The 24,292-nt window shown below is 38.2% G+C and overlaps 1 protein-coding gene and 2 long non-coding RNA genes across 3 annotated transcripts; 2 read left to right on the top strand and 1 right to left on the bottom strand.

Moving 5' to 3' along the window:
- The first annotated feature begins 87 nt into the window (after positions 1 to 87).
- LOC139143538 (uncharacterized) lies at positions 88 to 6,307 on the top strand. Its single transcript, XR_011554630.1, has 4 exons — positions 88 to 224; positions 331 to 357; positions 3,365 to 3,387; positions 5,673 to 6,307. It is a non-coding gene; the product is annotated as an uncharacterized lncRNA (long non-coding RNA).
- A 1,134-nt stretch (positions 6,308 to 7,441) lies between these two features.
- LOC139143534 (protein phosphatase 2C-like domain-containing protein 1) lies at positions 7,442 to 24,100 on the top strand. Its single transcript, XM_070713963.1, has 3 exons — positions 7,442 to 7,755; positions 14,551 to 15,761; positions 21,071 to 24,100. The coding sequence occupies exons 2-3, from the start codon at positions 14,573 to 14,575 to the stop codon at positions 22,267 to 22,269; spliced, it is 2,388 nt and encodes a 795-aa protein (XP_070570064.1). The 5' UTR covers positions 7,442 to 7,755; positions 14,551 to 14,572; the 3' UTR covers positions 22,270 to 24,100.
- LOC139143535 (uncharacterized) lies at positions 12,772 to 14,305 on the bottom strand. The gene is made up of 2 exons (XR_011554629.1): positions 14,016 to 14,305; positions 12,772 to 13,694 (listed from the first exon to the last, which is right to left on the bottom strand). It is a non-coding gene; the product is annotated as an uncharacterized lncRNA (long non-coding RNA).
- Positions 24,101 to 24,292: the final 192 nt, after the last annotated feature.

Below are 24,292 nucleotides of genomic sequence, written 5' to 3'. Positions count from 1 at the left end.
AAATCACTGTACTTTGTTTCCAAAGTTTAATACTCATTAATTTTTCTCTAGGATTATTTACCTTTATCTCAGAGATAGAAAAGATGTCGATGACATATATACTAATCACAAAACTAGATTGAAAGAACGTGCGTGTTAATATATTGTGGAAAGAGGTTGTATTAGGTCAAGATTGGTTCAACATACGGGTATTTGGCCTCTTTCATGTCGTCCATTTTGCCACAGTGAGTACGACCAAATACAGTGTTGAGTAAATCCGTAAATATCTTCCGTTCTTCCTCATCATCTGATATTCTTACTAATAAAAATACTTTCTTTTGTTTCTTGCAGTTACCTATCTGAAACATGAGGGCAAAGGTAAGTGTGTTTAGGTGTAAAATATATATGAAATTATTAGTGGTGTCGTTTCACTTCACATGCTCTCTCGTTTCCCAGGTAAACACATAGTAAGAGATCGTCAGTCGTCAAACTTAAAACCACAGTTTGCCAAGGTAAAGTAAACCGCATTCAAACCAAATGCAGCCTTTAGATTGGAGACTCACTTGTAATTTTTCGCATGCCATGAATATCCTTGTCGTTGCTCAAGGGAATGTGCAAGTCGAGAGAGTGAAAAAGTAAATCTAGTAGTCCCACCGATTTAGTTATAAGTGTTCTAACTTTTACCGTAGAGGGTTTTAAGTGCACGCTTTGCAACAAACTTGGTGATCGTCTCGACTTTTTCAAATAATTCACCTACAAGTATCTGGTAAGAGACTATCGAGGGTACGGCAATGTCTTCATTCACATAGGAAGGCAGTTTGCATTCCAAAACCGTGGGAACTGTTACATAGTACATACTTGGTCTAATTCAAGTTTGACAAGGAAGATTGAGAAAGTCAACTATCATTGGCATCCATACACCATAGTTGTAAGTGTTTTAGTGTACTTGACTATGAACCAACGTTATGCTTTAGAGGAAACTAAAAAAGTACAAGAGAATTTTGGATTTCTTTAGGATGTACCTCAACGCACAAGAGGTAAGGTGGCAGGGGGTTCATACAAGGACACGAGGCAGCAAGGCACACTGAAAGAGAACGGGGATTTCCTCTCTGATCAGAATTTCTCCCGGTATTGAGACTCCTTTGACAGAATAGTTCAGTTGTAAAAAAAGTTCACCATTGCTCTTGCATATTTTCACATTTATTCAATAATAGTGCTGTCCTCTGTAGAAAGGATAGATGGCAAATTGTCACTTCCACGAAATATGTATTTCTGCCATGGGGATCAACTCCATTGGTACTTTATGTCAAAGTCGTGTCAATCATTAACATTTTTAACAGTTACCACATCTAGGACAAATACTCCCATTTGGGAATTCTTCATATAAGAAAAAGACTAATCATGATAGTCGTATCAAAATACATGTAATATTTCTAGGTCTCCCGATTGAGAAATTTTCCTCCTTTTGGTCTAGTGTGCCTCGCTGTGAGGGAACTTTGTAATACAGTTTACCCAGAAGTACATAATACTAACTCAAAGGGAAACTGTTGTCGGAACTGCGCCTGTGCGAGTTTGTTTACACACAATGTATTTCGTGCACAATATCTAGATGCACCTCATCGTAGCTGAACCATTTAAATTATACAATGTAGATTATAACAAACATGTTTTAACTTTCATCAATCACCATCGCAGGGCTCGACATAAGCGCTAGCCCACTAGCCCGAGGCTAGTAAATTTTCAAGAGGACTAGTAAAAATGTCTTCGGAGGTAGTCCTGCAGACTAGTGCAATTTTCAAGTTCCGTAGCTGTCCAGGAAAGTTTATCGCTACAAAACTAAATGGACGCCGGGCCACTCATTCGATAAGAATGAACCAAGCCTCGATCATTTTATATAAAAATAAACTAACTTTTACCCAAACAAATTGGACAGTGAAACAGTGAAGCAAACTTTATTGATCACCAACTTAAAATGAAACAGTTTACCTGCTACGGAGAATCAAATTGTACTGTACATGCCAGTAACATGGCCCCGGGAAACATGGCTCAATGCAACGCTGAGCATCAAACGGAATTGTCTGCACGTCGTGTATTTTGGTTTGCTTGAAGCTCATCACTTCGCCTAAAAACATGAGCAACCCCACAATTTCGTTCAAACACTGTATCCTTGCCTTTCAAAGAAGATTTTTCTCAAGATTTCTTCAGGGGCATTCCCAAACAACACCTCCGATAGTTCGTAGCCAGCTTGACCCTGCTTTAGAATGCCTCCACATGCTGACCTCCATATATAGTCAAGACCCCTAGCTTAATTGAAGCTGATCTTAAAAAGAGCCATCTAGCTTGCCAAAACAGTGCTATGGCAAGTTGCTACTGCTTGTACAGGTGAGGGAATTCCTCACAGATAATAACTTGGTGCTAGCAACTTATTGTTTTGCCATTTTAGTGGAAAAGTGTAAATTATTGGGGCAATAATACTGAAGTGACCCTTAAAACAGTAGTGAATAAACAACGTATGAAATGGGTGTATCAGACTGTTGTATCCAATCACTTCTGGGAGTCATTGGTTATTTTTGTGCTAATCACATTTTGTTACCAGTAACTGGCAAAAACTCATAAAAGACACAAGCACATGAAATGGTAAAATGCAACATTTTTACTATTAAAAACAAAATTTTTCACAAACCATTATTACAAATGAGAGGTCCTCCCCACAAGCTGGTCAATTTTAAAATGTGATATATGTCAAAAATATGAAGGCACTCCACAGGAACACTTGTGAATGGCTGTATGAATTTCAGTTCTGGAGAAACAAATCTGTCCCCACCATGAACAAACATGTTCTTTGCAAATTAGTGGTGCACTACCTGAGCTATAAAGGATTTTCCAACAAATTCATCCCTACCTCTGATTTTATTCTTGATGGCAATAGGCTATTTTCATGACCTCTCCTCCTACACAGGACATTTCATTCAGGTTATTTTTGTGGTTTATATATGATTCAAAGTTAAACATTTTGCAGTAAGCAAATGTGCTAGTCTTGCATGAAAGTTAGTTATTGGGTTTAAAAACCTTTGCGACAAAAATTATGAGAATGGTCATATATACACCTCTTTACAACATGAGAGCAACATTTGGCTTTGCTTGAGCAGGACTAGTAGATTTCATTTAGGACTACTAAAAATGAACTGCTACTAGTCCTTCGGGCTAGTGGATGATTTGATCTTACGTCGAGCCCTGCATCGTACCTTGGATACAGTGTGTACATTGGGTCATATGGGTCCCATACAACCTTTGAGCATGGTTCTGACGACTCTATCCCTTTAACCCAGAATTATGAATTGTTATGTGTTCCTATAATTATCATAACTTCTTTTATTGCTTTCAGTGGAGGAAGAAGCGTATGCGAAGGTGAGTTTTGACATATAACCTTTACAAGTATTCTTCAAGTTACTTGAACATGTAATGTGCCACTGTGAACATATAAAAGCAATCTGGGACAATTTGTGGCCTTTGTCTTGCTCAGTGGTAGGGTGACAACATCAATATGAGAATTCACTGAAAATTGCCTCTGTGATGGATTGTAATAAAGGATTGTTTAGAGCAGTGCTTCATTGAGAATGGGGGGTGCCCCTCTCGCCCAACACATACATACATACACACACACACACACACACATTTACTGGCAACTTTTGTATAACTATCATCAGGAAGTTTTCATTTCTGGACAGCCCCTTATATTGGTGTTTGGCAAGCAGAGAATGACTAAAGTAGAATGTGCCTTGGGGACAGAAATATGAACTAGCAAACGTAAATTGCTTTGGTTAACCTCTTGTTTAGTGCTCATTCTGAAGGTCCATGGAGTAACTCAACTTTTCACTTGCTTATTTTTGTTGTAATCAAAAATTTAATTTTTCCACATAGCGTTGACTTTAGGATTGAGGCCATTTAAAATTTCAAGTCTGTAAATATTGGATAATTCCAAATTTGTCTCTTTTGTGCAAAATTTTGCACAGTGACCCCAAATTTTTATTCTTGATTTTTAAATTTGAAATCTTATTATTGATGGTGAATAATTTAGTTCCCTTATGGAATTTGAGCAAAAGTTAAAGCGCAGTGGTCGTCGCGCTGCGCGTGCGTGATTTTTTTGTTGATAAACATACATTTTTGTAAACATAATAAGTCTTCTCAACTTCAATAGGAGTGAGATGGGAGCAGTCCCCCACTTTGTTAAGGCCTTTGTAAGACTCAACATCATGCAATAGTAAAATATTAAGATCGGAAACGAACTTCAGTGGTGTATTTCTATCTATAAACTCGTGTAGAGCTACGAACATTGGGACACTACACTCAGCACATTATGTCGCTGAGTTTACTGCACGCAGACACAGTGAACAAAAAGCTTTGATCGCGCGCGATCATGTTGGTTGTACACAATGCTATGTACAGTACAGTGAAAATACATAACTAAAATGATCAACATTGCCTATATATGTAGACCAGCAACAAGCACAATGCCTAACACAAAAACTACACTCAAGACCATGATCGGCAAGCCAGAGCAGGACACGGGAGATGTTGTTGGGAGACGGTCACCGCGTTGACGTACACGGATATAGAGAATCCGGTCCCACAACGTACCGGCCCGCGACGACTTGGCCCACAACCAACTGTTGATCACCATGTCTTACTTCTCCTAGTATTACGTGGTAAGAAATAGTAAAATGACAGGAAACAATAGACAAAACGAGAGGGTTTTCGCGGCATTTGGCAGGAAAATTGCACGGCTACACCGTGCATAGACGTATCGAGAGATCCTGTGCCCCGGGTCCTGTGCACGGTCATGGCAGTGATCCAACCGCTAGCTGGTGTAGGCCTACCGGTGATGGGCAAACTTCGTTGTTGTACCTCCTGATTGCCGGGTAGGTCTGAATCCTCTTTCAAGTGAGATAACCCCCACATAACAAGAAGACCTATGAAAGGTCCTTCGCTTGACTTGATACCCGTACTTTGCACCCCCAAACGGGGTAAACTTTGTAGTTGAGTTGGATTCTCCACAGCCGAGTGTAGCGCGCCATATACCCAGTTTGACACGGACGTTCGTACAGACCACGGAACGGAACAGATGCAGAGATGCTTCTTGCTGCAGCAGGCATTGCTCTGCCAGCTGTAGATTTCTGTAGTTTGGGTTGTTGTCTTTGTACTCCCGTCGGGCCTCTTGAAATGAAAGCTCTCGTCCTTGCTAGCGATGTCGAAAACTAGAGCCCGGTCGTTGATAGTCTGTCGGCATATACATGCGTACATGCGTACGTCTAGCTCTATGGCTCGAGCGATAACAGTAGCCGAGCCTCATTCAACTGATTCAAGAAAATCATGAGCAAATGTGATCTCAATCCAGCGTGCAATTATTGTTCAATATTCAGCAGATATTTAACTTAGATTAATTGACCTTTTATCGCGTGTTACATTTGGTTAGTTGGTATGCTTGGTATGACAGATCAGCCGCCATTTTAACAAGCGGCAATATCGCAAACATTACAATCAACCCGTAACATGTGCGGCGTTCTTGGATTTGTTTACAACAGAGGGGGACCCCCTCAGGAGGATGCGCAGCGCGACGACCACTGCGCTTTAAGGTCTGTCAATTTCAAGGGTAGAATGTGCATGCTTACGATAAATATATTTGTTTTACTCAGACTGAAGCGAAAAAGGCGAAAGATGAGGGCAAGGTCGAAGTAGATCTGCCATACATCCACACGGCTATACATCAGTGGTGGAACCTCCCTCCAGTGAAATAATGAATAATGGAGATGTAACAGAAGATCCAGACTGCTGTACTCTGCACAACAGTTTACAACATGGGACCATGACAGAGGATTCTGTGATTCCATCAAGCCAACTATGAACATTTAGCTATCATCCACTGTATGCAGACCACTGTTCTGAGATCCCCATTCACAGGCTAGGAAAGAAGCTGCAGGAACGTCATCTTGGGTCCACTTAGATGGTTTCACAAGCCGGACAACTTGAACTTGTGCAAGGACATGTTCATGTAAACACTGATTTGAAGTCTACCGATCTTAGACCAGTGAACATTCAGACTGTTGTTGCAAACTTCTCGCTCATTTGAGATGCGTCGCATCCTGGACTATCAACTGTGAAGTGAATCCTGTCACTTTTGACCTACCATTTCAGATATTGCTTGAGGTGTGAATTCCATTAGTGATGTATAGATCACTGTCTTTATTTTCCAACTTGAAAGTTTTTTCCATCTTTATGAAGAGAGTGAATGTGTAAATGGACTTATTAAAGACACGTTCAGGTGTAAAAACTAGTTTCCTGGTGCATGACATCTGTGTGAAAGAAGTGTGTTTTGGATACGTCTTTCCCTCTTTTGTCAGTAATTGTGAGCAGATTTGCATGTTGCTGAAAAAGCTCAATGCAACCATGGTATTATGTACCATTTCATGTCAATTTCCCCATGTCTTTTGAATTTATCATCCTGAAGTTTCCACTAGTTTGCATCCCAATACTTTATCAAAGGCCATATGTGCTGAACATGGTTGTAAATTTGAATAATCAAGTGCTGCATACTGCAAATAATACAATTTGTGTTACATTAGTACTTTCAGTTCAGAATATCCTCCAAACACCCTCTCCCCACCCCTTACTTGAGCATCCCGTCCCATAGTAATAAAATGTTTCAACAGTTTGACTTTCAAAGGCTCCACAGAGGAAGCCCAACCAATATTGTTGATGGCCAATTTTCATTCTGTCCATGTCTTACCTGAGTATTTTCTCCATGATGTGTGGTTGCACAAATTCTCCCCATTTAAAACAATCTCCCCCACCCCCCCCCCCCCCCCCCCCAACAAATGTGTGCTGTTCCACTTTACATCAAGACCTTTATCCTGACATGCACGAAGTATTGAAGTATGGACCAGGAGAAAGAACAGTGCTGCTCTTTGAGTGCCATGCAGGTGGGCATTGTGTAGAACCTCTGATATAACATTCTTGCTAATAATATTGGGTTGATCTGATTTTTTGACCAGAACAGAGATGTCGAGAATGACATCTGTACGGATCCTCAACTTGGTTCCTAAAACACCAAACCTATGAGACACTGAGTTGTCCAAGTAAGAATACGTACCCACCCCAATGGTGGGAAAAAACAAAAGGGAACTAATGTCGACTATTGAGGGCGCTGTAAATACTGGTCCATGTATCCAGTACCCTATTTGGCGGGTCTTCGGTGCTGTCAGTGGAGAGTTCTCCTGTGGGAATCTTTATTTCTGCGGACAATTTAGATTTTACACAAGTATTTAAAGTACTAAATGATTTAAACCGTAAAGTAATAAATACAATACAAGTGAAGCTTATGCCTTAAGTAGCTTTATTCTGCAAAATGATTTTCTTACAGTACAGTATAGTATTAACGGGGGGCGTGTTACTATGTATTGTAACAGCCTCGAAAAGCCGCTGGACCCCCATGCCTAGCCCTGTTGTTGTGAGATTTGATCGTCGACAGCCTTGATTATCATAGTTTACTCATTTACAAAGTGGTTGTTTTGTTTGTTTGAGAAGACAGCTGCCATAGGAGCCCGGTGAACAGAATCATGGCTATTTGTAGGCACTATGCGAAGTTGACCAGCGTTACATTGTTATGACAGTCTACGTGAGAAAAACGGAAGAGGAGATTGTCAGACGGTTTGATTGGTTGGCAACGGTGTGTACACAACGTGCAGACACAGGTCTAACACCTATTCACTTTCGTCAAAGGTGAGTTTCTTCCTTCTTATTCCAGCGCTTCGCAAACGACCTGCCCTTGTCAAACACAAGGACCATTATAAATTTGTGTAACAGCTAAGTTTCGAACAAAGTCCAGACGTTGTCCTTTCGTAAAAAGAGCTTGTCAAACTGCGTCTCGTTAATCCGCTACTAGTCACATTACATAATATCGAGTAAAGACGTCTTTGTCGTGTAAATAGATCAATTTTTATTGTTTTTAATAGTTTCACTTTGTTGACCGTTAGCCAAGAGAAACGCTTGACAAGTATACTTTTTTGTTTTCGAGTAAGGGTCCCTGATTTCATTGTCCCGTCGACAAGTGCAGTAATTTTGATTAATTTTTGATAGCCCCAGTGTTTGGTCTCTATTTGTCTCTAATGACCACAAACTGTGCTTGTCCTGTCACTCTGGAATTTTCAGTGAGGGGCCACATTTTGAGGATTTTACTGGGCTACAAACGATACCCATCGGTTTTAAACTGGCCCGTTGTTTGTTGTAGTACGTGTGAAAGACAGAAACACACCGCCATTACACGGTAAAGTAATTTTCAGTGCTCAACAATACGTAGGACCGTAGGTTAATAACTCCCCCTTCTCGCACAATTAATTATTCAGAAGCCTGAGAAAGGTTCCATTGTTGCCCTGCTCCTTGCATTTTATGGAGGAGATATCACTCGAGAGGTCCAGCCGATTAAAAATTAATTGCCTTCCAAATTCACAATCAACAGGTGGTCTGATGAAATCCAAGACTGCAAATCACCTGATTGAATAAAAAAACTACAAGAAGTGTTTCAGCCCTGACAATTTGGAGTCAACAGCTCGTAGTAACTTCAATGGTGGTTGTTTTTTTATCATCGAGTGTCGTGTCAAAGTGCAAAATACTACTACTAGTATATCCACCCAGTACAGGTTACACAGCATATGTTCAACTGACTATGACCAATAAAAAACTTGGAACCCTCCACAAAAATGTTCTAATCTGAGATGACAGATTTATGATTTCGCCCCAGTTTCTGGGAACCACAAGTCATGGGCATTGCTTTTCACAGTGATTCCAGATACAAGCCTTGAGTAACTGACTGTCGAGTTACCCAGTGTACAAGTACAAAAACTATAACAGTATTTCTGCATCAGTATGATATATGGTAAAATTGATTTAAAATTATCAAATTATATAATAGGAAAGACAAAATGTTTTGTCATTTTTTAAGAACCGTTCATTAATATTTTTTAAAAAGTTCAACTTTTCTGTCTCAAACATTTCTAGCTTAAAAGAGTATCCATATTACAGACAATATAACCTTGTCATCCAAAGAGGAATGAATGGATTTATGCCCTGTTATTGATCACACTGTCACGAAGTATTTGATAATTGTCAATAACTGTAATACTTGCCCCAAATTTATCACCAAAATGACCTCACAAATCGTCCTTTTGTCATAAGAAAAAGTAAAGAATCAAAAAGGGGAATTATAGCATCTTCATGTCTTCATGTCTTCTAAGTTCTTGACAGATATAGTAGCTCCAATATGTTGGCTGGATACTGTAACCCGACTGTTCTGTATAGAGCACATTGATCTGTGAAGACAATGTGAAATGAGCATTGATTTGAATATTTATGCACTACAGTGAATAAGTCCTACGCAATGTGCTTGTAGTTGAAATATGGCAAGTTTCATGGAGGATCAAAGAAATACGATCAAAAAGAAATTTTTGTTAACTTTGTTTCTTGTCGCCAGAACAGTGAATAGACTGTGATATTTAGCTCAGATTAAGATGTCTTATCATACTTTCACAACTATGGAGGTCTTGCTTTGGCTTTTAATCTCAGTTGGAATTTTCCAATGAAAAGTTAATCTGAAAATCAGATTTATTCATTGTTATGAAGTAAAAGGGATTTATTTTGTACAAAATATATAAACATTTGACATGAGTGTTTTGGGTTGGTGTTGCATTCACATAAACTGGTGAACTGTACAAAATACATTTTTCCTGATTAGATACAGGATTTTACTGATTGTGAAATGAGTCATTTCACAGACAAACCAAGACAGGTACATCACAGAAGCATGGAAGAGCGGACAAAACATCTTTTTGTGTAGCAGTTTGACATAAAGAGTTGTAATAGGCTAACAAGAGCCAGTATACATATGTAGCAATTTAATGGCCAACATGTCTGCATGTTGCCTAGCAACCGCTTTTGTTAGCCATGTCATTACTGTAAGACAGCTTCAAGGCACATTTTGGGCCACATAAAGGAAATATTTAGTTTACTCAAATGGAACTTCAACTTTTCTGACGCATATTATTATTCACACAAATAAAATTTTGAGACAAACTTTTCAACAAATCTAATTGTTAAAGCTTAATATTATTATTGCGTGAATTATACATCTTGGGCAACCAAATAAAAACAGATTTTGTATAGAGGGACAGTAATTTGATATAAAACAGCAATGAAATGGTAATCCAATCACACGTTGCTTCTAATGAAATTTGCTTTGCTCAGGCAGACTGTTTATCTATGTATTATAAGGAAAACCGTGATTCTTTGTCGCGTTGTAATAATATTTGCTGAGTCTGTTCAGGTGGGTAACCTTTTGTCATTGTATTGACTGACCTTTGATTTCAAAGTAAATTCCACAGTAGTTAAAAATCACATAGTAGTCATGATCATTTTCTTTCAATATTCCAGATATAGTGTTTCAGATTTTATGTAAAATCTTGTGCTGAAAACTTTCAGTTTGGCCTGTGCAACACAACAGGCAGACATTTTTTGTGGTTAGAGGTACAAATCAATGCAAATATAATATATATAATAAACTATTACACTAGTTTTTCTAGCATACTCTATACTGGTTGTATGAATACTGGTGTCAAGTTAACCATAACACTATGCTTTTCAAGGTTTCCCCTGAAATTTAAATTTCAGAATAAATAATACATATATCAGATTAAATCTGATATGTGTATTGATATAAGATTTTCAAGTTTACATTTATAAATTGGCAGTGGAGGTTTTACATGTAACACAGACTTCAAGATTAAGGCTTAAGCTCGAAATCTCACAATTTTTTTTCCTGTCCAGTCCAGTACTTGTATGGACAGAGATTAATTTTAGAGCTTGTTGATGAAATGACTTGTACATGTTTTGTTTTTAGGAAAGTTATATTTTATTTCCCCCATTGAGCTAAGAAACAGAATGGTGGTTGTTTCTAATTTCAGTGGCCATTTTTAATCTCAATACGAGGAAATATCAGGTAATTTACGTCTTCATTTCTTAATATAAATGTCAACCATGACTATTGATTTCACGTTTTGATTATGAAAGATAATTGTTTAAGATTTCCTTTAGCATGATAAAAAGCATCGTTTCTTGAACTCATGCGACAATCTGCGACTGCCCTCAGAGCATGGCTGTTATGTATTCACTATTGTTTGGTATCAGGGTCAGGAATTTACATATGTACCAGGGAATGAGGTAAGGGGTAGTTACACAGGGAACAGGGTAAAGTATAGAAAATCATTCTACCACTGCCATTCCAATATGAAATGACTGCTTTAGTCTTGACATGAAAAAATTTCCACGGTAACCAATAGAATTCATGGGTTTGGCTATCCATGTGCTATGACCATCTTATTGTCACAAAACTAATTATACGGTAAATTGTCAAATACAAGGATAAGACAGTCAATAATCTGCGGCATTTATGCACACACAGCCTTCCATGATTCTGAACAATGGCACATTTCGGCAAGTGTTAGATACAGTTGTGAAAACGTTTCATTCTGCCACGGATATGACCCACACGGGCAGGCATGCAATTGTTTGCACAAAAATCATCTTCAAGTATCATGTCTTGTTGAGTGCTGTAGCTGAAAATGGCAGTTACAACTGGCTTGCTCATTGGACAAAAGTTGTCACCTGACTTCTTTGCATAATATCTCTCACAAAAACATTGAATAATAATCCACACTGCAAAAATACAACTTGAATCATACACTGTAAAATGAATATTGACAGCAAATTATTTCAGACCCTATTGGATACATATTTCAGGAGGGAATATCTTAATCTGCTGCTTGCTGTCAAAGTAAAACCACTCTTACAATGTTAATAATTCCTGGTTAACCTTTGAAATTTCAGAGCTATAGTCATTTACAATCTTCAAGGGACGAAGTAATTATCTTTTAACATCACTTTGGGTAGCTCTTACTTCATTGTGAGGTAATATTGATTAGTTTAAGTCTAACAACAGAAATGTAATGAGTAATGGGTAATAAAGGTGTCAATTCAATTTCCACTGCGTTACATACAATCATTGTGACGGCACAGGAATAGCATTGAATCTTCCAAGTTGAATTACAGTCTTACGGTAGTTGGCACCTTGAAAATGAGAGACTTTCACCTTCGCTCAAACTTTCTGTCCCTTATGAAATCAAGAATAAAAATCAGGGGTCACCAAGCAAAATTTGAAACTGGAGAAGCAAATTACCTGACATTCACAGATTCTTAAAATTCAAAATGGCCGCCATCCATCTGTTTGGGAAAATTTGTTCGATGTTCACAAAGTTAAGCCAGTTAAAACCTGATTTACTCCATGGGCTTCAAAGTGACCCCCATACGTGGTGTACCACAAATAGTATTGTAAAAGTTTGAGTGTCCGAATATCTGTCCCTGAGGGGCATTCTAGGGTTCTACCTTAACCTTTTGAGCTCTGTAATTTTTCCTGCCAAAATTGGTACAACATTTTACCAATTTTTGTGAATTTTTCTCTAATTTGTTTGATAATTTTGGACTAAATGGACATTACATTTCATTTGCTCCAGCTTTTTATCAAAATTTTGGCAAAACCATGAAAAAATTGGCTGGGGTATAGAAGAGGCAACAAAAATTGACTTTGGCGCTCAAAGGGTTAATACCTAGAGTTTTGACACAAACCAATTCTTCCACTTTTGAAATGAACCAATAATATTGAGATGGTATTTTCTGAGAACTTTGACTCCATTTTGAGAAACAAAACTTTTATTTTTGTACAAAGAGAACTTTTTGCCAAAGGTCACCTCTCGAAAAGTAAAACTTTTAAGTCAAAGTTCATTGATCAATCTTTTGATTGTCATCCCTAACATTTGGTACACACCAGATACTAATATCAGTAATCACCCAAGAGAGACATCCAGCCAGGTGATGTTGTATTGAATCTGTGAAGCAGAAAAAGGGCAGAGTTTTGATTGTTGATGAGCAACCCACAAGTCACTTTGCCATGTCAGAAGAAAATTCCTTCCACAAAATCAACCTTACTAATCTCCACAAGATGGTTACTTTGGCCCTCACAAGCAAATAAATTCACCGTTTATGAAAAAAAAAACTTGCAATGGGATAATCCTACTCGACCACCAATTCCAATGGTGGTGCTCTTTATCCAACGGCAGATGATGGATTTCACTGTTTGTGAAAATATTTTTACTGAATTTGAACGGCGAATACGAACAACTGTAAATATTTAGCTGTTTGTACTAGATGAATGCTACTATTTGACATCAAAGTTTTTTCAGTGTTTCTTCTTTTTGTGATAAATCCAGAAAAAATTGTCTATTGAACAGAACAAATGTGACTTACCAGTTGCAGCGTACATGTACATGTATTCTCAAAATAATCGAAAAATGAAAACTAACGGCTGTTGAAAGTCTTTGAACTCTGTTTGGTTTGGTTGTCATAAACAATGTACAATACAGCTCGGAAGCTAAGTACCTATCAGAGGGCACACCGTTTCAAACCATGGTATTAGGTATCCCCCTAGAGATCAAATTATTCCAGCACAAACAATGCACGGCAAGTAAATAAGTATTTTGAGCCTCAGAGGTATGGAAACCCCTTCTTAAAAAGTGTTTGTCTTTCCTTAGAAGGTCTGAGTAGACTGTGTACAGTACCTGAAGAGAAAATAAAAAAAACTTGGAAAGATTTCAGTGTAGGATAAGAATGTTGTTTGTCCGTGGGCGATTTCAAAGTTCAGTGGAGTGATATCAGGGGTATTTTAAAGCAATCGACACTCGGGTCTCAAGAGTTCTGAAATTTTGTTTTTCACATTTGCTATCAAGCCAGTTGAGTATCTCCTCTAAGTTACAATGACTTGTGATTTCTTAAATGTGTAAGTGAGCAAACTTATCTGGTTTAATAAATGATACAGAAAAAATGAAATACTTGTTCTTGTTGTGTTTCATGCAGTCGTAATTTAAGGAATGTATTCTTACCATAGTGTCAGCACAAAGCTTCTTGTCTCTCTGTACCGGAGCAGCTTACCTGAAAAAGAAACTTTGGATATTGTACTGACGATAAATGTGCCAAAAAGGTTATCAGACATACTGGTAATAGGTCTCCAGAAGAAAGAACAACAGAAATGAAGCAAATAGATTTGTTTTAAAATGTGCAGCCGAGTGGGAGATTCATCAAGTGGATCAATGGGAGTGGCTTTTTGACAGACAGGCTGTGTGGAAACCCAATCAATGCCCACATGCATAATTTAGGACTTTCTCATTGCTATCGTCAGAGGGGTTGTCAGTGTGACTAAGACAAAGGGGCTACACATTGAATAGATTAAAACTCAGAAAAAAACAGTTCTCATTGCTCCATTTTTTTGGAAAAATTATTATCCTTTACTTGAAATAGATTTAGGAATAAAAGATTTCTGTGAAACGAGCTAGATTTCATTATTTTTGCGTGTGGACCAATAAAAAGGTGCATTGCTATGTCACCTTTTGTGACAGTGGTTTGTATGTTTATTTGCAGGTTGCTATATCATAAATAAAAGATGAGTGATACCGACTCTTCAGTGTCAGGCCGTGTTACCAGGCCACAGACGTACCAGCATGACCGGTATGAATACCGTGGAAGGGCAGAAACACCACAGACGGAAATAATGGAAAGCTCACAGCCGGAAATCTCAATCCTGTGCAAGCAGTGTGACATTGACATTGATGTGAGGGCCTTAACCGAGCACAGGACTTACCACAGGGCCCTGGAACTGTTTGACTACAAGGGGACCAACGGCCCAAGCAGTTTGAAAGACTTATTGAAAAGAAGAAGACAAATCATGAAGAAGTTGAACAAAACTACCGATTCTGACAACCCCTTGCCGATAAAAATGCTACAGAAATACAACGATGCGTTTGAAATATTGAAGGCCTACATGGAAGACACTTATGAAGAATTCCGTCAGATCCGGGAGAGCATGATCATCGATTCGGAAGGACTCAGTCTGAGCTGCAGTCCACATTGTGTACATGCTGTGGGAATATGCTCCGATGGGAATGAGCGCTGGAAATCCACGATGGAAGACACCAGGGTATTCCAGGACTATTTCGGGAATGACTCAAACAAGTGTTTCTTCGGAATTTACGACGGCCACCACGGAAGGTTCGCCGCGGAAGTTTCGGCGAATGATCTCCATCACTGCTTGCTGCATGAAATGACAAAGTTTGACCCTGATACGTCTTGTGTGTGCACGCTGAACATGGTTGAGAAAAACGACCTGTCTGAATATAAGCTGGATCGTCCCCAGCCGCGTATCAGAAAAGACAGCATCAGGCATGTCCTGCATGAAGAAAGCACCAACATCATCCAACAGATAATGCATACCTGTGAAGAAAACTTGCAGAAACTCTCTACTACCGGACCGGACGGTCCAAAGAAATCGGGCCGCAAGAAACGGCCAAAGGACCCCTTCTCCGAGAAAATGGGACATGCCTTCCGAAAGTCCTACCGTAAGACTGATGAGATACTGACTCTGGGACAGGACGAGAAATCGCGAGTGCGATGGAGCGGGTGTTCGGCTCTGACCTGTGTGATCCAGAACACGAAGATGACGGTAGACGAGGAGTGTTGTGAATACGACACTGAAAGCACAGAAGATCAAGAGAACAGCGATGGAAGCCCCGACAAGAAGTCAAAACAAGTCAAACAACCAGAAGAAAAAGGAATCATACATATCGCTAATGCAGGTAATATTCTTTCATTTCATCCCTATCTTGACCAAGCCATGGTACAGCCCTGTAATTTTCAATGGTATGGTTGAATCTATGCACAGAGAATGGGGCTGAACAGGTTTAAAACAGGGTCTTTATCAGCATTGCAGGCAGTCAGAATCTCAGGCAGTTACTTACTTGGAGTTACATTAAAGGCATTGTTTACTATACACTTTACGTCTTAGTCACCGAGTACACAGTGTTAAACATAGCACAGCAAACATTCCATTTAGCAGTGGAAATACAGACATGCAGTGTTCTCAAAGCAAAGCAACTCAACTGGAGCAGATTGAAATACCTTTAGTTTCAAATACTGGTAATTTCAAATTTATCAAAAGGAGATAAAATATATCTTGCAGCTATGAATTAAATATTTCATATAAATTAGACCTTATCAGTAACCAGGGAGGATATCTGGCTGTTATGTTGATTGTGTAAACTCAGCTGCATTGCTGTAAATGGCCAATATGAAACTAACAGAAGGTCCAAAGCTCATATCCAAACCATAACAATATTTCTTAGGCTGTATTCAGTGTCATTTACTGTATTTTTTTAAAATTTAATTATTACTGTACAGTCCTTTCATTTGGGTGATAGTAACTGGTCCAAAAAAACAGCTGTGTGTAAATATTGGTCATATCAGAGTTCATGTGATTTATCAATCACAAGGTGGGCTGTGATACAATATTCAGATTATAAAAAAGGTTTCCCAACTGTCCAATCATAGCAAGAATCCTGGCAAACTATGAAAGAATGGTGCATTTTTTCAGAGCAGTCTGCCATTAATAATCATCTAATTATTTTGAGGCAAAAGCACAAAACCCTAGTGACTTGGAAAAAATTTCATGCCAATAAACAAACAGCATATAGAATTTTCAAAGTGGATTTCATTCACTTGGCTGGTCGGCCAAATTTGTGCTGCCTATAGGGATAAGTTGTGAACACTTGATATTTTATTTTGAAAATGGAATTACACACTGTACAGTATGTCTCTGCCTGGTCTTTGCTTTCTGTAACATGATTGGTTGGATTTTGTACACCGTGTAGCAAGGAGTATGTAGCAGACCAATGTCTGGTAGCATTGCAGAATTTGATGAAAACACTCAATGCACACAGGAGAAATATTTACATCAAGCTATCAACCCAAGAATTCAAATTTTTTTCGCTCAGTTGAAATTGATCCATTAAAAACCATCCTTTATCCAGCAAATATGACAGGGTCAATGCTAAATATGTCCAGTGTTAGTTTACAAAGCATTCACCATAGCTGTTGCTACAGGTGTCCGTCATGTGCAGAGATAAAAAGTGGAGGCGTATCGAGAAATGCCTCTTATTGAGTACAGAAACCTTACAACTATACCATTTATTAGGGGATATCAGACAATCTTTGGTTGCTATGCAACAGACAACAGCTTTCCTTTTAGCTTAATTGACTTACTTTGTATTAATCAATTTTGCGTTATTAAACGCTATTTCCGGCATTTTGTTCGCAAGACGCATTTCAATTGTAGTGAAATATTTTTATTCATAACTTTATTAAGAGCTTTACAGAAGAAACTCTTTATAAGCTGCGTTTTTGATTGTTGTCTGACAAACTGGTATCCAACATGCATCGCCGATTGTCTGGCACCACTGTGTGTGTAATTCCTAAGGGTATGCTAGATCCTACATGCTAACAACCTAAGGAATTTTCCCGGGTATAATAGTATTGGAAATAAACTAGTAATCCGGTACAATTAATTTGTACTACTTTCAAATAGCAACTGTTTCTGATACAAACCGTTAGAAAATGCCAGAAAGCAATAAACTGACACAAAATTACAGTAGTTAACTTTCTGAACAAGTGTTTGCGACAAAGTCAATTCAAAATTATAGGTTCAGAAATCAGAAAACCTGCATATATTTTTTTTTGAATATCAGTCCAGGAGTTACTAGCTGAGCAACAGCCATGTTCTTGTGAAGTGAGAGAAAATGAGAAGGATTCAGTGAGAACACAATTTTAAATAGCAGCTAGAATTTTTTTCTCACCCATAACTGTTGACAAAACTGACACCCTATCCCATACCCCATTATCTGGTATCCACAACATTGTTTCTGGCCGTTAAGCCAAATATTGGCTGTCACCGTCATTAACTTCAATAAAACGGCTTTTCTTATCTTTGCCATTGTTTAGAAAACACTTGAGGTTCTTGTTAGTGTATAAAATGACCCTGCACCTGTTTCCTTTGATGGTTCCTAACTTAACCCATTGACCTTAATGGTTTGGCCCTATTATTTCATTTTTTGCAGAAAAGGTAGACCTCTACACTGGTAAAATGGGGTGAAATTTTGAGCTGCTTCATTCTTTACTTGTCACTATACTTCATGTGAAACTCGATCATTGTTGCTTAGTTTGGAATAACATTTCATCCCAATTTTAAGGGTTGAAATTTCCGTACAGGTGTATCATTGATCAGCCATCTTTTAAAATTAAGACATGCTTTGAAAATAGCAGCATTCAAGTCAACTCTTTAATCTTTGCTCACTGAACTTTGTGTCGACTGTTGATCTCAGGCAGTATTTTATACTTCATAAAAAGCGCCAATCTTTGTTTGATAAGAATAATCACTTCTCGACAGGAACAATGAAAACATAATTAAGAAACGTCTGCATGTGCCACCATTTTGAAATTTAATATCTTCTGACAAGCTGTTAACATCCGGGAAGTGATATGTAAATTCAGTGGGTATTGCCTGTGCCCAGGATGGATCAACAGGTGGTTGTACATACCATTCTTCACACGGTAGACAAAAATGAGTGAAAAAAAAGTTAGTACAGAGTCCTATGTTTTGAATCATTAAATCTTTTTCTGAATTTCTCAGTAGAGGCTATACACAAAACAAGAATTGCAATCAATTTAAAATTTCAGAAATCAGCGAATTTTAAGTAATTGCATCTCAATCTTCAAAATTTGAATGGTCAGCTTCTGATTTTCCCTTCCCACAAGTTATTTCTGGAGCTGGGATAAAAGGTGTATCCGGTAGGATTTTTCTTATTTCCGGGCTCCTTTTCCATAATGACTTCCGAATCAGTACAGTGATGTAGGACGTCATTCCGATGAAACACAAGGACAATGGCGAGACACCTGGCATTTTGTAGTGAATAATTCAGGGATCTACCCTGTACACAGATGCATGTACATTTCAGTGATCTAAACCTAGTCATTAAAAAATACTGGGGGTCAAAAGAATATGAAAAAAGCAAAGGGTACAGCAAAATAAAATTTGTCAATTATGTGACAGTTTAGAAATCTTTAAAATCTTGACTTATGCTTTGCTTGTACCCGTATGTGCTATTGGAATCATGTCAAGTGGCTGCTTATTTTTAACTATCAGATTTAACTTCATTGGAAGTCTTTAATTTTTCTTAACAATGACGATTTAATACATGTAACAACCAATTGAAATCAATAAAAGTCTCAATGGCTGGCCTCTTACATGCATAGACATGTCTGGTGTAGTTACTTTGCTCTGGGTACTTTTGCTGTGGTGTCCGTACCTGGTATTTGTTTGAGTAACACTGTTTTTTATAGCCATGTGTCACATGGTAATCATGAAGCCTGAGCAGAGGATTGACGTCATGTCTACATCTGATTGCCGAATACCTTTAACTCCGTTCATGGTGTGATTTACATCTGTTCCATCGTTGAAGTGGGATTTTGTGAGTTACGGATTAGGGAATGAAATGGAATACTGTCTTTGTTTGCGTCTGTTGCTCATGGAATTTGATCCAGATACAGCGCAGATATAATTGATACATATGTCTGCTAGAAATTTAAATCATGATTCGGTATCATTTTGAAATATTAAGAAGCATTGTATTGTGGATTTGATGTATTGCTGGTTACAATAATAGGAAATAAACCAGACAATTACAAAAAATGATAAATCGAGACAGAGAGCATTTAGAGTTAGGGACAGAGTACATAGCTAAAAGCCTCCCTAGGAAGACAGTTTTAGTTCGAGGCCCCCTAGGAAAATGTGTTCAGTTTTTGTCCAAAGGTTTATGTGTACTAAACATCACTCATGCCTACAAAAAATCTGTAGAGAAGGTTTCAAAACACAAAATTGCTGATGAAGTTTTCAAAACACAAAATTGCTGATGAAGTCTTTTTACAAGTGTGTTTGGTTCAAATGTCTACCAATCTAAGCAAATTCGTAGTTGTAAGATTCTGCCAAGTGGATTGCCAAACTAAAATCTAAAATTACGTTTGTTGATTCATTACTCATATAAATAATGTATATAATACTCTTTATTTGACTTCTAATTGATTTATATTTAGTCTGATACATAAGACATTTCTGGAAAATATTAACTTCCACATCTCTGCAGGATATCTCTCATTCTATAGTACAGGCTTCCTTTTTTTTCTAGCCAACTTGTCACGATTCTTTCAAGGACATCTCAAAATTCATCTTTTCAAGAGTACTGGTACATTATCATAATAAGTTGATTTTTTCATGGTTACTTCTGATGTGTATTCCTAAGATTCTGTATCAGAAAGAGAATTTTGTGCTTTTTGCAAAATGAACATGATAATAACAACAAGTGTATATATACTAGTGTCAGATACAATGATATACATGGCTGTCAACAGACATAGACTGAAATAAAGGTTCTTTTGTACAGTAACACTGACCACAAGTATGCGGGTAACTTGTGGTTTTTCTGAAATCTTTGAGTCAAGTTAGGAGTTTCTTGAAATTTCTTTGAGTCAGCCCTTTACCAGTATACATAAAGTTTTCTTGTATCTGAGAGAACCTTCTTGAATTGTTGATGTGTCAAGTTACCCCACCACTGTATGATCGATCAGAAAGCAGTATATAAAGCTGACCTGACATGGATAGGAGGAATAGATTTCACAAGTGTGATATTAACACGGCGGCAAAGGCATTTATGCTTTTAACTAGTGGTGATAAATTGCAACCAACAGTATTTGTAATGCACTAGAAAAATACCGCTGTAGAGTTTGTGTTATTTTCACTCTCACACACAACGCACTGTTCACCCCTAATTTCTGGTAAACAGGCCCACACTCACCATTGATAACAATGGGTTTGGGCCAAACCACGGTGATGAAAAGGTATATTCAATATTCATGAGTGTTGTTCACATCGTCAGTAAGGTTTTGCCAAACAGACACAAATATGATGCCTTCTGTATAATTTACTTTGAAAATTATAATTTGCCACCACACATGTTTTTTTAAATTTTCCTAAATATTGTTTCTGTCTGATCTCCTACAGGTAATATTCATGGTGTGTTATGTCGCGATGGCAGGGCGTATAGACTAACAAGGGACCATACCCCAAACAATCACAATGAAAATATGAGAGTACTCAAGACAGGTGCTTCCATTGCTGAGAGTGACAAAGGGTCAAGGGTCAATGGTGTGTTGGATACCACGCGTGGCATTGGCAACCATGGCGATCCACATCTCAAGAAGGCTGTCATTTGTGAGCCGTACGCTACAAGTGTTGTTATTGACCAGTATGCAGAGTTTTTGATTTTGGCAAATAACGGGATCTGGGAGGTGTTTTCCGAGGACGAAGCCGTCAGTCTCATGAAGGAAGCCATGACCAACCCGGATAAGCCACCGTCCACCGGTGTCCGGAAAGATTTGGAAGTGTTATGGTCAAGAGAGCGCAGTCAGGTAACAACAATGTCACCGTCCATTTACTCCCAGTTTGCCATGGAAACCGACCTGCGACCTCTGAGCGAGAAGTCACAACAATATGCCGCAAGTCCAGAAGACGAACTCACAGAGGCGTTTTTCATGCGAGACACTGACCTGACATCACCGGCGAGGAGGACACCAAGCATACTGCCCTCACAGTCCAGAGCCGGAATACTGGAAGAAATCAGAGAATCTCCCGAGCACCGGATGGCACCAATAGATAGGGTTGGTCACGCCAAAAGTGATGATGCCAATGAAGAGATGGAACAAAGAGAGGGAAAAGAAAATAACGTTGAAACAAAGGATGTAGACGATCATGAAACGAGCAATCCTGAAAAACTAGGCAGTGACAATAATCAGAATGGAGCTGGAGAGGACAGCAAACTTCCACTGGAAGGTGGAGATATTCCATTGGTTTTACGCAGTGCCAGTAGCTTATATTCAGGCGGAAGCCGTCGCAGCCGACAAAGTCGCGAACCACTTCCTGACGACCTCCAGACAGAAGTCGGCAGTCAGGTGTCGTTCGGCTCTTTGGATGACGATGAAGATGATGACGGGCATGAGGCGGACATTGAGACTCTGACGGAAATCCACTCCGCGTACGTGCAGTCGCGATTGTCCGAGCAACCGCCGACCAAGCACGAGTTGTACTGTCAGCTTGCCAAGGGTATGAGTGAAAAGCTGGTGCATGCAGCCCTGTTAGCAGGATCCAAAGACAATATTACAGCTATGGTGATACTTCTGCCTGGAAGTAAATTGAAATTCTAGCCACTTGCAGGAATTCTTCCGGAAAAGCATACTTTGACAACTCTGGAAAAGAGATGTGAAATACTATACATCCAAATCAGTTTGGAGCAAAAGACCAGGGTGATACATATAATTATTTATAGGTTAGAAACGCTTCAAGTTAAGGCACATGAACAAGTTCCATGATATATGACAAGGTATTTTGATGCTGAGTTTAACATTTTGTTCTATTTTACAATGACATATGATTCTAAACTTTTTTAGATTGTAAATTTGTGTTTAGACTTTGAACCGATACTAAAAAATATTCCAAAAGGAATTTGGAAAGTTTGTGAAGAGCCTTTTTTTTAATAGCCAGTCACAGTGATATAAAATTATGTATTTCAATTTTAATGATACATTGTTAAGATTCTTGAAATTAATGGCTTTAGGGGACTTTGAATGAGAGAGATGTCAATGCATGATCTTTCTTGGCCTTGGAGGAAATTAAAACAAAAGATGTCATTGGTTGATTCCTCGACATCTTGTGACAGACATGGATATGACTTCAGGTACAATCCTGAGCATGCATGGTGTATCAGATTTTGTCCTGGTGTACAATGTGACAAAACATGGACTTAATGCAGATTGTTGTGGAAGTCAACCAGTCTTGCCATCTTGTCTAGATTTTGCATGTGACATTTAATTCATAAGTAAATCAATACTCTTGTTCAGTCCTGGCATCAGAAGTATTAGAGATTGCACCTTTTATGGTACTTAACATCGGTACAATGCAATGCGTTTCAATAAACAAGGTTGAACCCACATACAGCGTGGAAGACTTTGCCGTAGCAGAAAATGGAAGGTAAAAATTGGGCATTTTTTCCGTTATAGAAATGAACAGATAATTCCACAAAATAGGTTATGGTCTCTTTGCACGTATGTATTGGTACTGACATACTGTTAGCACATTTGGGTAAGCGCAAATGGCCACATGCCAGATAAATGTCATATCAAATTAAATTAAGAAAGATTATATTTAACACACATGAATTGTTTGTATATCTTACTTTTGCACAGAACTTTAATGGAAGCCAGAACTTGTTGTCAACACTCCTAAAGTGGCATGTCACATCAGAAAGAGTAATAATATATGTGCATATTATGGTCTAGGTGTGAACGTTGACGTCATATGGCCTGTGACTTTCCAAAAGTGTTTGAGTCAGTCATTAATTATGGAATTTTAGATGCAATTCCAAATCTGACAATTCTTGTCCAACTGATAGATACTACTTTTAAAATCACATCGTCATAGTCATTTTTTTGAAAATTTTGCTTCCTGTTCTAGATTTGCAATTTTCAAAAACTGTTCAAAAAACTTAATTTTTGATACTTAAATTGTGACCAACTTCTTTCAAGTTGTATAAACTGCTAAACTATACAGGGTCGATGAACCGATGTATGATATTGTAAGATTTATAGTGGAGTTCCTGTAGCATTTTGATGATATCAGATCATGCAGGGAAGAGATATGGATGCTGGTAGCTTGTTGGATGTAGAGTAGTTACTATGCCAGCTATGAAGATATTTTGTGTACGTAGAATGAAGGGAAATTACATGGTGTATGTAAGTTACAAATGGTTGATACATATCAGAATATGCCATTTTAATGCTTAGAAGAGAGAGATCTGTACACTTGAGTACACTTTTACCATGACATCGCTGCAATCTCATTTACAATAATTGTGCCAATAATGTGTGTTTGTTAGAAATGACCAATATTGAATTCAATTGTCAACTTTTCATGAACCAATTAGAAAATTCTGTCTCCCAACCAAAACAGATGTCATAATTGTGTCAAACTTGTTTCAAAAGTTTTAAATTAGTTTCAAAAGTTTTAAATTAACATTGCATGTAGCGTAGAGGATTTTCTGGTTTTAAAAGTTTGAATGTCAATTCAGTGTAAAACCTTGCCACTGTTACTGCTGTGTATACCTGGAAACCAATTTGAAAGTAGATTTTCGGATTTCAGCAATCATCAATATAAACATGTAGATTTTGCTCA

This window comes from Ptychodera flava, chromosome 11 (genome assembly GCF_041260155.1).
Source record: "Ptychodera flava strain L36383 chromosome 11, AS_Pfla_20210202, whole genome shotgun sequence".
Taxonomy (NCBI): domain Eukaryota; kingdom Metazoa; phylum Hemichordata; class Enteropneusta; family Ptychoderidae; genus Ptychodera; species Ptychodera flava.
Note: the sequence above shows the minus strand (reverse complement) of the source record. Positions and strands in the feature narration are given on the sequence as shown.

Excerpts from the sequence above, each read along its gene's own strand:
- LOC139143534 (XM_070713963.1), top strand. The coding sequence starts at position 14,573 with ATGAGTGATACCGACTCTTCAGTGTCAGGCCGTGTTACCAGGCCACAG. Across the intron at positions 15,762-21,070 it reads CATACATATCGCTAATGCAG|GTAATATTCATGGTGTGTTA; the intron begins GTAATATTCTTT and ends GATCTCCTACAG.